The sequence below is a fragment of the Gracilinanus agilis genome, unplaced genomic scaffold, assembly GCF_016433145.1.
Source record: "Gracilinanus agilis isolate LMUSP501 unplaced genomic scaffold, AgileGrace unplaced_scaffold170, whole genome shotgun sequence".
Lineage (NCBI taxonomy): Eukaryota > Metazoa > Chordata > Mammalia > Didelphimorphia > Didelphidae > Gracilinanus > Gracilinanus agilis.
This window is the reverse complement of record NW_025348029.1, coordinates 11219-26829: the sequence shown is the minus strand read 5'-3', so window position 1 is coordinate 26829 and position 15611 is coordinate 11219. Positions and strand designations below refer to the sequence as shown.

At 57.0% G+C, this 15611-nt stretch overlaps 1 protein-coding gene across 1 annotated transcript in view; it reads right to left on the bottom strand.

Moving 5' to 3' along the window:
- LOC123254179 (sushi domain-containing protein 2-like) overlaps window positions 1-2088 on the bottom strand; it is a 12595-nt gene extending 10507 nt beyond the window's left edge. The window contains exons 1-2 of the mRNA XM_044683235.1: window positions 2005-2088; window positions 1337-1655 (exon numbers count right to left, since the gene is read on the bottom strand). Coding sequence (XP_044539170.1) covers window positions 1337-1655; window positions 2005-2088 — 403 coding nt within the window. The remainder of the gene's footprint in view (window positions 1-1336; window positions 1656-2004) is intronic.
- Between the last annotated feature and the right edge of the window lie 13523 nt (window positions 2089-15611).

Below are 15611 nucleotides of genomic sequence, written 5' to 3'. Positions count from 1 at the left end.
CACCAGCAGTTCCCCTGGGCTGTCATCACTCAATACTTGGCCCCACCTTACTTGGTTAAAACCGGGACCCCCAACCCTCGCCCATAACCAGGTTTTGCTGCGGCCTTTCTGCTCCCCCAGTTCTTTCTCCCAAGCCCCTCCGGTTTGTCCTGGGTCATTGCCTGCTGCTAGTAGCGAAGTCAATTACATTCGATTGTGCTACAATGTATCCGTCTCTGTGTACAATGTTCTTCTGGCTCTGCTCCTTTCACTCTGCATCAATTTCTGGAGGCCTTTCCAGTTCACATGGAATTCCTCCACTTGATTATTCCTTTGAGCACAATAGGATTCCAGCACCAGCAGATACCACAGTGTGTCCAGCCATTCCACAATTGAAGGGCATCCACTCGTTTTCCAGTTTTTGTTTTTTTTTAAACCCTCACCTTCAAGGCAGAAGAGTGGTAAAGATAGGCAATGGGGGTCAAGTGACTCGCCCAGGGTCACACAGCTGGGAAGTGTCTGAGGCCAGACTTGAACCTAGGACCCCCTGTCTCTAGGTCTGGCTCTCAATCCACTGAGCCACCCAGCTGCCCCCAATTTTTTGCCAGCACAATGAGCGCAGCTATGAATGTTTTTGTACAAGTCTTTTTCCTTCTGATCTCTTTGGGGTACAATCCCAGCAATGGTATGGCTGGATCAAAGGGCAGGCAGTCTTTTATCACTCTTTGGGCCTAGTTCCAAATTGCCCTCCAGAATGGTTGGTTCAGTTCACAACTCCACCAGCAATGCATCAGGGTCCCAGTTTTGCCGCATCCCCTCTAGCATTTATTAGCTGCCATATTGGCTAGCCTGCTAGGTGAGGTGCTACCAGGAGTTGCTTTGATGTGCATTTCTTTAATTGTGAGACATTCAGGGCACTTTCTCGAAGCAAAGGATTCCAGGGGGCAGAGCTGAGAAGATGCCAGGACAGGGGGTGGCAGAGCACATCCTTCTAGAAGGCCGCTTTGGCTGAGCACAGGTTCAGGAAGCAGGAGTAATAGGATGAGCTGCAAAGGCAGGGCTGAGGTGCCAAAGCTCAGTGGAGAAGGAACAGGGAGCCAGTGCAGTCCTTGGGTAAGGGAGTGGCACTCTGGGAAGGTTGCTGGTGGCCGCTGGCTGGCCAGCCGAGTAGAGTACAGACAGGATCATGAGTAGAAGAGGCCCCCCCGATGGGCAGGCCCCAGAGCCACCTCCGCTGAGCTGCACCCATGGGCTCTGACTGAAAGACTTTGTGCTTTGGGGTGATGAAGTGAGGGGGCCGAGGGGAGCTCCCTCTGGAATAGGGGATGGGAGCCCTCTCTTATGGGTGTCAGGGCACCGTGGAATGAAGGGAGCCAAGCAGCAGCCGCCCGGCCGCCCTTCTTGTGTTTCTTCCCTCGGCCATAGGCGACCGGGCAGCGATCCGGAGACGGGACCTCCAGCCTTGGGCGTTTGGGCTCGCCGCTCACCCCTTGGGGGGGCCCTTCGCCCGACCCTCCCCTGTGGCTCTGAGAAGCCGGTACAATTTTGTGGGCGAAGCAGAGCTCACACGTGCGAGGGCAGCCCCTGCCAAGGGATGGGCGGAGGAGAACGAGCTGTCCCAGCTGAAGCAGGCGCTGAGTGGGGCTGACCTCGGTGTCGCCGCTGGGCTTGGACCACTGTTAGAGACACTAAGGCTGACGACTGGGCAGCGCTGCCTCTCCTCAATGCCATCCACCCACAGCCCCCTTCAAGGTTCAGAGACCTGCGGCCTCTGGGGAGGTTAAGAACTGGGGCTCCTCCCCTGTGACAGACCCCGAGCCCCCTCCGCTGAAGAGAGAGCTGAGCCGAGCCTCATGTGCAGGAGGGGACAAAGAATCGGAGAGAAAGCGGGTGCCTGCCTTGGGAGGGAGTGTGGGGCTGCCACCGGAGCAGCACCAGGCGGGGAGTCAGGGAAACTCACCTTCCTCCCCTCCATCCTGGCCTCAGACGCTTTCTAGCTGTGTGATCCTGGCCAAGTCACCGCACCTTGTTTACAAACAAGCCCGAGGAAGGAAACAAAGGCAGCGTGGCCTGGAGAGCTGGGCACAGGAGCCCCGAGCCTGCGGGCATGTGGCCGTCTTCGGAGTCACTCAGTCCCTCTTGTCCTCCCTTGCAGGAAGAAGGGCAGCTTGGCAGGAGGGGGAGAGCCGGCCCGATGGACCTGGTCTGGGGGGAGGGTGTCTCCAGGGGCTCCGGCTCTGTGGACGTGGGCTCGGACACGGCAGACGTGGCGGGAGCCCTCCAGGTGCCCGGCCGTGCCAGGCCAGCCCGGGGCTCCGTGGCTGTCTCCTTCCTGGGCTCAGTGGAGGCATCTTGAGGGCAGTGACCTGCCTCTGCGCCCCGGCACCCAGCACAACCTCTGCCAACTGCCCCATGATGGAATAAGGAAGCTCTGAAGAGAGGCGGGAAGGCCCCAGCCCAGGACAGCCCAGCCCCGCTCAGGCGGCTCGAACCCAGGACCCGATGGCTGCTCGGTGGGACCTCCTGACCTTGCGGGGGGTCTGAGGAGGGAGCTCAACGTCTCCCCTGCTCGAGCCTTCATCCGGGGCCTCTGGGAGTCAGCGTCGGGCCCCTGAAGGCAGGCCTCAAGCAGGGCCCCTCACTGGCATTAAGGGACCGACCTCTGCCCACGCCTCCCCCAGGGCGGCCGCCAAACCCCTCTGGGGAAGGCCAAATGGGTGCTGGGAGCCAAGGCCAGCCTGCCCTGCGCCCTCAGTGCTGGGAAAGCAGACCGAGCAGGAGGCAGGGAAGACGAGTGCCAGAATGCTATGGACGGCCTGACTAAGCGCAGGGCCTGCGTCTGGGGAAGGGGGGGCAGCCTGAGAGGAAGACTGAGCCCTCCCAGAGCCCCCCTGGGAAGCCGTTGGAGGAGGGGGGAGGGGCGGAAGAAAAGGAGGGGGATGGAGATGGGGAGGGGAGGGAAAGGGAGAGGCGGGGGAGGAGGAAAAGGGGGGATCTCTCTGCCTGAGGGGCTGCTATGGACCGAGCAAAGGCACGTACAGAAGGGAACGAGGGAGATGTGGGGTTTCTTCAATGTTAAGAGTAAAGCTAGCAGAAGAAAACCAGCATGGGACAAGGCTTGAGCACTCAGAGGGCCTAGAAAGGTCTTGGGGGGAGGGGAGGCTCCCAGAAGGGGGAGACCTAGTTGAGGAGGAGGGTGGGATGGCAACCACTGACTGACAAGCCCAAGGAGGTGGGCGGCTCTGTTGTGATTCAGCCTCTGCTCTCCCTGCCAGGGCGCTTGTGCAACCTTTGCTCTCTCTCGATGGAGAGAGCCAAAGTGACTCACTGGGCTGAACCCCGAGATAAGTGAGGAGATAAGGAAGAGGGCCCTGAGGGAAGGGAAGTGCACCCCGGCCTGCACCCCAGCCCTGCCGCCCCATCCAGCTTTTCCTCTGTGGCTCCCGGCAGCCAGTCCCTCCCCATAGCAGGAGAGCAGGGCTTACCCAGGCCAGGGTGGATGAAGGCTTAATAAAGGGAATGAACGAGCCGCAGGTTCCCCTGGAATGGCCCCTCCTCCCTTCCCATCTGGCTCCCCTGCCAGAGCAGAGCCTCGGTTTCCCCAGCACAGCCTGGCCCTCGTGGAGGCTGCTGGGACTATTCCTCTCCCTGCCGTCTGGCCGGGCTTATCAAAGCTGTCTAACGGGATCCACCGAATTCCTTCCAACAGCCCTGAGAGGTCCTGGGCCAGGTGGTGCCGCCCCCCCCTCCAATGACACATCTGGCCCTGAGAGAACTGGGGGGGGGCAGAGGAGGGGCTCCAGGAAGTAGAAGGGCCACCAGGGGACGGGAAGAGGGCGAGAGGCGGCCGGAACGTCACGAGGGCAGCGAGAACCCGGCTTGCTTGACTGGTTCCTGGAGGAAGTCCAGGACTGTCACCCATCGGAGAGCCCTTGGGAGAGTCTCCTTTGCCCGGCAGATGGGGACGGCTGGGGCGGTGGGCAGCCACCCAGCTAAAGGTTGAAATTTAATAGGGAGACACGGGAGGTCGGCCACTTGGGTTCAAAGAACAAGCTTCGGGGGGCCGGGGCTGGGACGGGGCCTGAAAACAAGGGCCGAGGGAGCCGGAAGGGGAGGCCCAGGGCTCCCTGCCTTGGGCCCTGCTGGGCTGCCCCAACCCCTAACCCACGGGCAGTTCTGGCTTCCGTCCAAAGGCTCCCCGCAGAGGTGAGCCACGATGGGGCGGGGGCGGGGGTGGAAGACGGTGGCCGGAATGCTTCAGAGCCTCCCTGCCTCACTGAGCATGCTCGCCCTCGGTCTGGGGGCTGGCTGGAAGCCTCCGTGGCTGGGAGCCAGACCCCAGCAGAGGGGAGACACCCCTAGAGAGAGCCGGAGATCTGAGGAGGCTCCGGGAGGAGGGCACGAAGGCTGCCCAAGCAGCAACCGGTCCGGCCACTGCCGCCTCTACCCGGGGAAATCCCAGCCCAGCCCCACCAGGAAAGTCAAAGCTCCGGCCATAATCCCCGGAAGGCCAACCGCTCCCAGGCTGCCATTCACCCGGGGAGGGACAACAAAGCCCAACAAGAGATGCCAACCCTGGGAAACCCTGAAGCTTCCAGAGCCGGGGAGGGGGGGAGGGAGGGAGACAGCCACAGAGAGACAGAGAGAGACAGAGACAGAGAGACAGAGACAGGGAGACAGCGAGGAGAGAGGGGGAAGGAAAGGTAGCTGGTCACTGCCCTGCCCAGGACTCAGTTTCCCCGGGTGCCCAGGGCTGAGTGCTCAGAGCCCTCCTGCAGGAGAGCAGGGAGGCTGTGGAGGGCTCCACGCCCTGGCCAAGCCTGCATGGAAAGAGCAGAGAGGGCGACCGGGAGCTGAGCAGACCGCTCTGAGAATGGGGAGGTTGGCACAGTGCCTGGTGCCACCCGTCGCGGGCAGTCGGGGGCCCTGGCACTCACCCACATTCCAGCCCTGATCCGTCACCTCTGACTGACGCGGGGCCGAGGCAGGGAGGCCCGAGGGAGCTGCTGCAGGCTTTCTGTGAGGGAAGCGACGGGCCAATGAAGCCGGATGGCCCAGAGCCTGCTGAATCTTTGAGAGAACAAGTGCAGATGCAGCTTCCTCCTCTGTCTTAGAGCCGTGAGGGCCGGGCGGCCAGGCAAGAGACTTGCCCAGGGTGACACAGCCAGGAAGCACCTGAAGCCACACTCGAACCCAGCGTCCTGGGCTTCAAGGCCCCAAAGCTGCAGGCGTGCTGCAGGCAGGCTGTAAGCAGGCCATTCCTTGGCTCGCCTCGTGGCACCGGACCTCAGCCAGCCTTCCATCGCCTGCTCTAGGAGGGTCATCCTCAGGTCTCCCCACAGAGCCCCCCCATGCCCGAGTGTTAGCCCAGAGGCCCGTCTCCCCACAGTGGATGGTGTCTGGGGCGGGGGGTGGCTTTGCCGGCCTCCCGACCTCCTCCCGGCTGCTCTCCGCAGGGCCCTAAGTGAACCCTCCTTGCTTTCAAGCTAAGCTCAGAGTCTCATGTCCTTCCCGAGCCCGGGCTCAGCTCCGCGCCTGCAGCGCCAAGTCCTCCCGACACCAGGCCCGGCTCGCCCTTCCCTGCACCGTGGAGCCACTCAGGCCTTTCTCACCTTTACGCAGAGGATGAGCTCCAACAGCAATTGCACTTTACAAGAGTCTGGAATCAGGAAGCTCCGGGTTCTAATCCCGTCTCAGACGGTTGTGTGTGACTGCCCCTGTCTGCGCCTCAGTTTCCCCCTGAATAGAACAAGAGGCGGTTCAGGCCTCCTGGGTCCCGTCTCTCTCGTGGTCTGCGTCCATGGCGCTTTGTTGGGCCCCTCCTGGAGCTCCTCCGGGAAGGCCCAGATGCCTCCTCCATGTACCCCAAAGAAGAAGGCCAGCAGCCTCCTGCTGGTGGCCGGGGACTCCCTGGGCCTCTACTCTGATGGCCTTCTTAGGGCTGCGGACCACAGGGGCTGGGCCTCCTCCCTGGCCTCGGGCCTGCTGGTCCCACCCTTCAAGGCTCCCCACCACACTAGTGAGAAGGTGACTCGGAGGTCAGCGCACGTGGAGGAAGGCAGTGTGTGGCTGAGGCAGGGGGGCGGATGGGCAGAGTAGCCCGGGCCGAGGGGCCACCCTGGAGGGTTCCATGGGCCCAGAGAGGCTGGCCACAGAGCACCCAGCCAGAATGGGCACAAGATGGACACCCAAAGGGGCCGCGGAGGAGGCTGCCCGGCAGCTCTGTGGGGAAGGGAAGAGGCCCGAGAGCTCTCCAGGACGGAAGACGGATCGTCGGGCTGCAACACCACAGGACCAAGATGGCAGGCATGAGGGGGCGTCAAAGGGAATCCTTGGCTCTTTGTCTCTCTGAAACAATAACTTAAGCAGCCCCACTGAGAGCCTCACTAGCTTGCAAGGCCAGGACTGACTCTCCTTTGGCCACTTCTGAATTAGTCACCAAAAGCCATAAGAGTCACACTCGGCCCTGAAGCACCTCCAAAGGAAGTCTGCAACCCGCTGGCTAACTCAGGACCGTGTGAATGCAGGAAGAGAGCAAACACCCCAAGAGGCGACAAGTCAATCCCACAGATGCTGCCCCTGGGTGGGGCAGGACAATTCGGAGGCTGTAATTGGCCCCTGGAAGAGGGGCAGGAACAGGAAAGCACCATTAAAGGCAGGAAATCCCTGAGCAGCAAGTCTGGGGAAGAGGAGGCTCGTGGAGATGGTCTTCGAAGGCTCTTCCCTGGAGACTGAAGGTTGGATCGTGGCTTCAACTTAGATTCTGACTCCTTTCCGGGTTTCCTGAGAGACTAGCTTCCATCTTGGAGGAGGCCTCCTAGTCACCCACTACCGGCCCTCCTGACATAGGTATCTTCTCTAACATTTCTCTGCTTTATGGCTTCCCCTCTACTTTGATAAACTTTGGACTGGAGGTAGAACTCTGGCAACTGTGATATTTCACATAATTGAAGTCTAAGCACTACATTTAACCCTTACAGGGGCACCTTGGATGAGGGCCCCATTTCTCCGGCATCCCAAGAACTAAGTCCCAGGACCAGGAGGGACATTCCCTGATGGACAGAGGGTCGAGGGGCTCCGGAGGCAGCTCACAGATGAAGAAATCAAGAGGATCCACAATGGGTGGAGAAAAGCAGTGCTGAGAGCCACCTCCCACCCAGCAGAGAGCCTGCAGTGAGAAATGTGGGCAGGGATGGGCACACACTGGCACTGGTGCATTGTTGGTGGAGCTGGAGAAGAAACTCTGCCCAAAGTCCTTTGGCGCAACCATGCAACAACAGGTACAAAACATTAGTAGCCACACCAGCTCTTTGTGGGGTGAAACGAAGGGCGTCCGTCTGGGAGCACGAGCTGTGGCATGTGGCAGGGACAGAACACTGCACAGAGGGAGTGCAGAAGTGCAGGAAGTCCTGTGCCTGGAAGAACCACCAGGAAGGGATGCAGAGCGAGAGGAGCAGAACCAGGTGGCCACCGACTGCAGCTCCCAGCAAGCTCTTCTGCCCTGCTGGCCACCCAGCTTCATTGGGGCAGGGGAGAGAGCAGTTCTTCCTGGGGGCGGGGGGGTGGTGGCTCTATGACAGTGGAAGCTCTTTGTGCTCCACCCCCTCCTTGGGAAAGCCGGATCTGTAGGAAGGGAGGCCCCAGCGGTGTGCCGGGTGACCCCACAGGGTGAAATGACTTGCCCAGGGTCACGCAGCCTGGAAGCATCTGTGGCCAGCCTCCCTCCCCCAGGTTCTAAGCCTGCTGCTCTGCCCCCTGGGCCTCATGGGGGACCCGCCCTCTCTAGGAACCCCTCAGGGGCCACAGCAGGAGGGGCAGGGCAGCCAGCGAGTCAGGGGAAGCCGCAGACCCTGGACAAGCCTTTCCCTCAGTTTCTCCCTCTGTAAAATGGGGATAAGGCTACCCGACTGGCAGGCGGAGGGAGATGTCTGGCGGGTGCCCAGCACAGAGCCAGAGGGGCGGGCTGGCTGCACGAAGGACCTCCCCCTTCTCCCGGGAGGCTGGGGCCAGGGCCCAGAACCACCTGGATCCTCCTCATTGGCTCTTCTCCAGCCTGGGAAGGAAGAGGAGCCTGGCCAGGGCAGTGGCGGAGCCCAGGGGGAGGACCTTTGGCTTTTCTCGAACCCTGGCCAGAGAGCTGAAAGACCAGGAGCCTGGGGTACGGGGGCATGTGAGCCACCCAGGGTCACACAGCCAGGAAACGCATGGCTGGGGTCCAGGGGGGCAGCATGGCGGGGTGCCCCTGGGTGGGTCACTTCCCTCCAGCAGCTGCCCGCTATCCACACCTGGGGCTGGAGAAGGCAGGGTCTGGGGGGTAAGGGACTGGCCCAGGGTCACATAGCTTCGAAGGCCTGGGGTCACACTTGAACTCAGGACCTCCTGGCTCCCTCCCCTGTTGCTGCAGAGCCATGGCTCCCCTCCCCGCCAGGGCTTCTTTAGGGGTGGGGCCTCCTCACTCCCCTCCTCCCAGGCCCCCTGGTGGTCAGCCCTGTGGGTGGGTCCCGGGAAGTGACTGGTCCAGAGTCACAAGACCAGATGCAACCTGGGGAGGCTGAGGCTTCCGGACTCTGCTTTCCTCATTTCCATCCTCTGGCTTGGGCTGGCTTTGTGCTCCTCTCTGCCTGTCTGGCTGCCCTGCAGAGCTGCCTTCTCTTTGTGGGCGGATTCCCAGCCCTTTGGGCCGCTGTCCATGGTCGGGCCAAGCTGGCACCTTCCTGTGCTCCCCCATGGCTGCTGGCTTGCAGGGAGGAGGAGCCTTTCTGAGTGTTGGCTCGGTCTGCCCATGAGCCATGAGGACTGCCGGGCTTTCTCTACCTCCAGGCTGTTCTGGCAGGGAGGCTCCCTCCTCCTTCCTCCCGTGGAGCTACATCACCTCCTTGTCCCCCCATCTCAGAGCGGAGGCTTCTGGGAAAGTCCCGGCCCAGATCATCTTGGCCAAAGGCTTTGGCCAAATGCTCTTCCTCACTGGAGAACGTCCGCTTCTTCCAGCTTTCCACAGCCCACGGGGTACGCTCCTGCCCTTGTCACTGGTGTCCTGAGCAGCGCCTCCAGCGCAGACCCTCCACCTGGCCTTCACCCAATGGGTAGGCAGCCTCAAGGTGTTCTCCGCAAGGCTTCTTCTGTGTCCCATTTCCTTTTCCATTCTGGGTGACAGACGTTTCCCTTAGACGATAATTTTATTAGCGTGAAAGTAGCCCCCAATGGTCACTTTCTTGTCATCAGAAGTAGCAGCACCTGTTTAATTTTTACCCGAGTCATTTGGTCCCTCACTTCTCTTTGTAAATCAAATTAGTCAAAGATTTATCCATTTTATTGGTTGGGTCCATGAGACCAGCTCCAAGCTTTATTGGTAACAGCCACGTCCTCTCCATTCTTCATTTTTCTGTTCTCTCCTTGAATTGTTCAGGCTTTCCAGTTTGGTGTGTAACTGGGGACTCGCCCTGCCTTCTTTGGTGGGGTGCTTTAGCGGCATGCCCAGCTCACGGCTCTGCTCTCTTACTGATGGAAGCATTTGGAGACACACAGAATATCCCCCCCCCCCCCACCAAGTACTGCTTTGACTGTGTTCCACACATTTTGCCTTCTTGTTGCCATTATCTTTCATGAAATCATTCATTGTTTCTATGATTTGTTCTTTGCACCATTCATTCTTTAGGGTTACATAGTTTAATGGAATAATAGTCTAATCATTTCAATCTCTGCTTCCACTATCTTTTATTGAATACAATTTTTATGGCCTTGTGGTCCCCAAAGGGTGCAATGAATATTTGTGCTTTTGGTGAAGGTGTCATGTGCTGCTGAGGAAAAGGTACACTCTTCTATTTCCATTCAGTTTTCTTCAGAGGTCTATCATATCTAACATCCCTAAAGTTCTATTCATCTCTTAACTTCTTTGTTTATTTTATGATTAGATTTATCTAGTTCTGAGAGGGGAAGGATGAGGGCCTCAACTAGTATAGTTTTACTGTCAGTTTCCTTCTGTAACTCGTGGAACTTTTCCTTTAAGAATTTGGATGTGAAAGAGCACTACCCACGTTCAGAGGAAGAACTGCAGGAGAGGAAACGCAAAAGAAAAACAACTGCTTGATCACATGGACTGATGGGGATATTATTGGGGATGGAGACTTTAACCGACCACCCCAGTGCAAAATTAATAATATGGAAATAGGTCTTGATTGATGACACATGAAGAAACCAGTGGAAATGCACCTCAGCTACAGGGTGGGGGGGGGGTGGGGTGAAGGGGAGAGTAAGAACATGAATCAAGGAACCATGGAAAATTAAAATAAAAAAAAGAACTTGGATGTGGTGCCATGTTACTTAGTATTGATATTGCTTCATTAGCAAAGTGTAGTTTCCCTGATTGTTACTTTTAATTTGGTCTATTTTTGCTTTAGTTTTTTTTCTGAGATCATTATTGCGACCCCTGCCTTGTTCTAACTCTTTGTGTGTGTGTGTGTGTGTGTGTGTGTGTGTGTGTGTGTGAAGTTGTAAACAACACATTGTTGTATTCTGGTTTCTCATCAAATCTGCTAGCCAGTTGCATTTTCTGGGTGAGTTGATCCCATTCACATCACAGTTCCATCCTATTTTCTCGTGTCTGCCCTCCCTGTCGTGACTTCCTTATCCCCCTTTGCTCCCATTTCTCTGTTGGGCAAGGTAGGCTTCCGTGCCCAGCTGAGCGTGTGTGTGTGTTCTTCCTTCTTTGAGCCACTCTGCATGAGGGAGGTGCAATAGATTTCCCCAAGATACTGAGCGAGAAATTACTAAACCCAAACATCAAACGATTTTATGGACCTACAACACGGACACGACTTGGCCTGCTAATGCTGAGCCTGCAGGACGCTCCTGTCCAAACCAGCCGCATGGAAAGACAAGTCCTTCCGTCCTCTCCCGGGCCATCAGGTTCGCCCCTTTGCTCGGCCCAGATTCGCTGTGTTTGGATAACCACGATCGCTGATCCACGCAGCAAGGCCGGTGGAGAGCCAAAGCTTAAACGCTTCGAGAGGCAGCCGAGAGCGTCGCATCTATCAGACATGGCTGAGAAATCACAGGAAAGCGTCAGCACCCACGTCCTGCGGAAGTGACCGTCGATTGTCCCGGGAAGTCCTGCTCTCTCGCTCTTCTCCTCTGCCTCAGTCCCTCCCTCCGCTGGCGTCTTCCCCAAAGCCCAGGCCTTGCTTTGGGCCCTCACTGGCTGGCTGGCAAGCACGAGAGTGACGGCTCCTTCTCCAGACATCTCCGCTGCTGTCTGTTGGGGAGCCGCAGCGCAGCGGCAGAGACCACCTTTTTCTCCTTCCAAGAGCACGTTGCACCCCTCCCAGGCCTCTCCAGTTAGGCTTCCCGTCCCCCGGCCTGCCCATCTGTCTGGAGCCTGCTTTGAGCTTGAGCCCGAGGACGAGGCGGGAGAACAGGGGTGGGGACAGCCCTGAGAAGGGCCAGTCATGGCTCTGGAAACCAGGCCGGAACAGAGGGAGTCTGGGAAATTACAAAGACCCTCCAGTCTCGTGACGAGGTTTACGCTGCTTTGGAAGATCTTTGCCAGGACAGCTCACGGCTCAGTGGAGGAAGAGCCAGACCTGAAGTTGGGAGGACCTGGATTCAAATCTGGCCTCAGTCAGTGCGTAGCTGTGTGACCCTGGACGAGTCACTCATCCCCTTACTGTTCTCATGCCTCAGACCTGATATTGTATCGATTATCAGACAGCCGGTAAGGGTTTAAAAAACATTCCTTTCCAAGCTTATTGCAATTCATAATTGACTGATTTTGGTGGTGTTTATTTAGTCATTTCAGTCATGTTCACCTTCTGTGACCCCATTTGGGATTTTCTTGACAAATATACTGAAGGGGCTGGCCAGCTCATTTTACCGATGAGGAAACTGAGGCAAAGAGTGATGTGCTTTGCCCAGGGTCACAGTTAGAAAGTGCCCGAGGCCAGATCCAAACCCAGGACCTCCCTGCTCCAGGCCTGGCGCTCTATCCACTGAGCCACCTAGCTGCCCCCAGCCTAACTTTTAACGGGCAACACTGAGGAGATGGTTGGATGATGAGAAGAGCTTGACCCAGTCCTGCGGAGTGTCAGGGATGCTGAGCCTAAACTTCAGCTGGAGCGGGCGAGGGATCTCGAGAACACTAGAGGAGCGATGGGAAGAGCGGAGCAGAGAAAGCAGAGAAGGGGCCGTCGGAGAGGAGGGAGCACTGCTCGAGGCGTAGCGGGCTTCTGTTCCCTGCCAACAAAGCCCTTTGCCCCAGAAGTGAGGAGAATGGCTTATGGGCTGCCCAGCCCTGAAGAAGAGAGCACGAGAGCCTCAGCTGGTCCTCCCAGCCTGGAGGAGTTCCACACACCTCTGGGTCCGGAAGGACCTTTTCGCCCCTCTGGAGAGATCACGGGAAATAGAAGGCAAGAGAATGCAGCCTGGCTTGTCCTTCCTTCCTGGGAAAATTCTGGAGCAGCACTGAGCCATGAAAAGATGGCGGGAGCCAAAGCAACGAGGAAGCAGTGCAGGAAGCCGTCAAAGCCTGCAGCGGTTAGCACAGCTCATCACCAGTTCTGTAACCAGCACAGCCAGTATCAGAAGGATGGATGTTTTCACTGTTTCCCCTATGTGACTCTTCTCACTAGCATCCCCCTTTACTGAAATGATTGCAATCAGTATCCTTACTCAGCCCCAGGGAAACACGGAAAAATAATTCAGACTAATGGCAGAGTCCCCGCAGGCTCCCCATAACTCCTAGGAAATCCCCCCCCTGACATGCAGTAATACTAGAAGCCACCTCACAACAAACCAGCATGTAGTGAATTAATGTTAAAGATTTAAAAACCCTAACTTAGATCTCCCATACACAGGTGCCTGCAAAAAGAGGCCAGAGCAGTCTCCAAGCTTCCCCCCTCCCAGACCTGATTTGGTACAGTACGCTAACATAAAATAACAATGAATGAAATATGGAGAAACTGTCTCCCATGGAAAAGCCTGTATGTTCCCACCACTGTATGTCAAACACATTGCCTCTAAGAGAAAGATGGATGGGGAGAATGGGTTTCCATGCCAACTGTATGTGTGATCTCAAAGCATATAAAATAAACACAGCCCCAAAGCTGACCAGAGCAATCTATATGATGCCCGGCTCTGGCCAAAAACCCGATTAGTCTCATTCATCTTAATCGTGTTGCCAACGCTGCCCTGGACCTGTGGGAAAGCAGGAAGATCCAGGCTCTCCTCTCACTGCACCAAGAATGCTGCAACATGCATCAGATGGAATCCTGAAAGGGAAGCCAAGGGAAAACCACAGCGAGTCCCTTGGTAGCCCAGGTCAGCACGGGGAAGACGGTGAGATCCTGCAGGTGTCAGGGATGGGTCTGGCCAGAAGCACTTCAGTTAGAGCAGAGGCTCTGCCGTGGGGCAAGACAAGTGGGCAAGGGCAGGGAATGGGTGCCACCAGGAGCTCTGCCCCTCCCTACTTGGGCCCTAGATCTAGGGTTGGCATTCCCCAGAGTGGCACAGTCACAGGCCCTAGGCCGTGTCCTAAGCCAGAAGCTGGCAGCAGCTGTGTAGTCCAGACCCCAGGAACAAGGCAGGGCCTCATGGCCAGCCTGAAAATAAATTACTAGGGCAGTGACTTTCAGTGACCCAGAATTAATGGGACTTTTCAGGTGGTTATCAAGGCCACGACTAGAAGTGGTCTGCCCAGTCTCCAACCAGGCCCACCAGACCACAGGTCAGAAGCTTGCAGAATTCAGAGGAGGGGAGCAGGGACCAAACTTTGCCCTGGAATAGAAGAGCAGCAGGGTCATCCCAGCTGTCCCCTGCAGAAGGGTCAGGGTCTGGCCCCAACATGGAGTCCAAAGCCAGGAAGGCAGCTGGAAGAACAGCAGCAGAAAACCAGAATCCCACCGTGGTGGCAGGAATGCTCAAGGCACAAACCCAGAGGAAGACGAGGCAAGCGCGGCTTCAGCACAGATGAGCTGCAAGAATCCCGGCGACATTTTCAAAGTCTTTGTCAGTTAAATGAGTGTGCTTGGGGGAAAGGAAATGAGAACTATGGGGGAAGGACTGAAGGAGTCACCGGCTGGGGACAGAAAGCCCAAAGCCTGCCTGAGCAACAAACTCCCCGAAAACCAAACTGGACCACAGAGAAGCCAATGACATAGGAAAACAGTTGAATGGTGGTCCCAAATGGAAGGAAGCATAAGGTGAGGGGCCTGTGAAAGACATCAAGACAGAGTCACTGGGCTACAAGAACGCCAGGACCCCAAGAAAGCCCAGCCATGCCATCTAGAGAAAAGTGAAACAGCCCTGATCTTATCAGTGCCCACCTGAACCCCCAAGATGAAAACTCCCAGGAACATCCTAGCCCAAATCCAGAGCATCTCAGTCAAAGAAAAACACTGCCACGGAGCTAGTGTTAGTATCAAACAGGATTTGGCAACCAGCCCCATAAAGGAGCAGAGAGCTTGGAATGGGATATTCCAGAAGGTGTGTACAGAGCCTCGTTCCCAACAAAGCTGAATGTAATGCTCAGGGGAGGGGGCTGACGGTCAAAAGGATCTTTAAGGAGTGTAGAACATCCTACAATTCCTGATGGGGAAGGGAATGCGGGGCTCAGCTGCACACTCTTGCTGCCAGGATGGATCTACCCCAGACCATCCTATAATCTCACAGTTCAGGCCCGTGGGCATGGCTGTCCCCAGAGCCCTTGTCCATGGTTCCAACGGGTTGGAGCCTTCGAGGAAGAAGCTGAAATTCAATAGGAATAAAAGTGAAGTCTTGCCCTTGGATACAAGAAATCATTCATAATCACGTGGTGTGGGGAGGAAGATCTGGGAGCCTAAGTGGTCCACAACCTTAGGAGGAATCGATCTTTGGGCTGCATCAGGAGGGAGTGGACAGGCCTCCTGTCCTCTAGAGGAAGCCCTGGGGTGTCAGAGGGACACTGAGCACCTGGAGTGGATCCTGTCTGTAGCCCCAGTGCCTCGGGGTCAGACTTGTTCTGTTTGGCTCCACAGGGCAATGGGCAGGAACCACCAGACACAGATTTAGGTCTCCTCTCAGGAAAAACTTATTGGTTGGGCTGTTTATGAGGGAGTGAGTTCCCCATCCTGGCAGGTGCTTAGATTTCTTCTGGGATTGAATCAGCTTAGAGGCTCCTCTGGGTCCCTTCCAATCCTTTTTCTGATTTTACAAAGGAGGAACCGGGAGTCCTAGAGAGGAGAATGGGTGCCCCCAAGGACACGGCATCTACTTAGAGAGGGATCCTGGGGTCAGCCGAGTGGTGCAGGGGATAGAATGCCAGGCCAGGAGATGGGAGGTCCTGGGTTCAAATCTGGCCTCAGACACTTCCCAGCTGGGTGACCCTGGGCAAGTCACTTAATCCTGTTTGCCTATCCTGTACCCTTCAGTCTTAGGGTTGTTGTTAGGATGGAAGGTGAAGATTTTTAAAAAGAGGGAGGCCCCTTTGGTCCTAAACCCAGCAGCCTTCCCAGCATCATCTTGCTTGGGCAGGTCCTGGTGCCCAGAACTGAGCCAGGGCCTCCCAGGAGCCTCTGCTTCCCGAGAGGGTGGGCGAAGCCGGCGACAAAAGGCCTGGCCTCCCCCTGGCAGAACCCGAAGGTCAGCTCACACAGGCACACGCG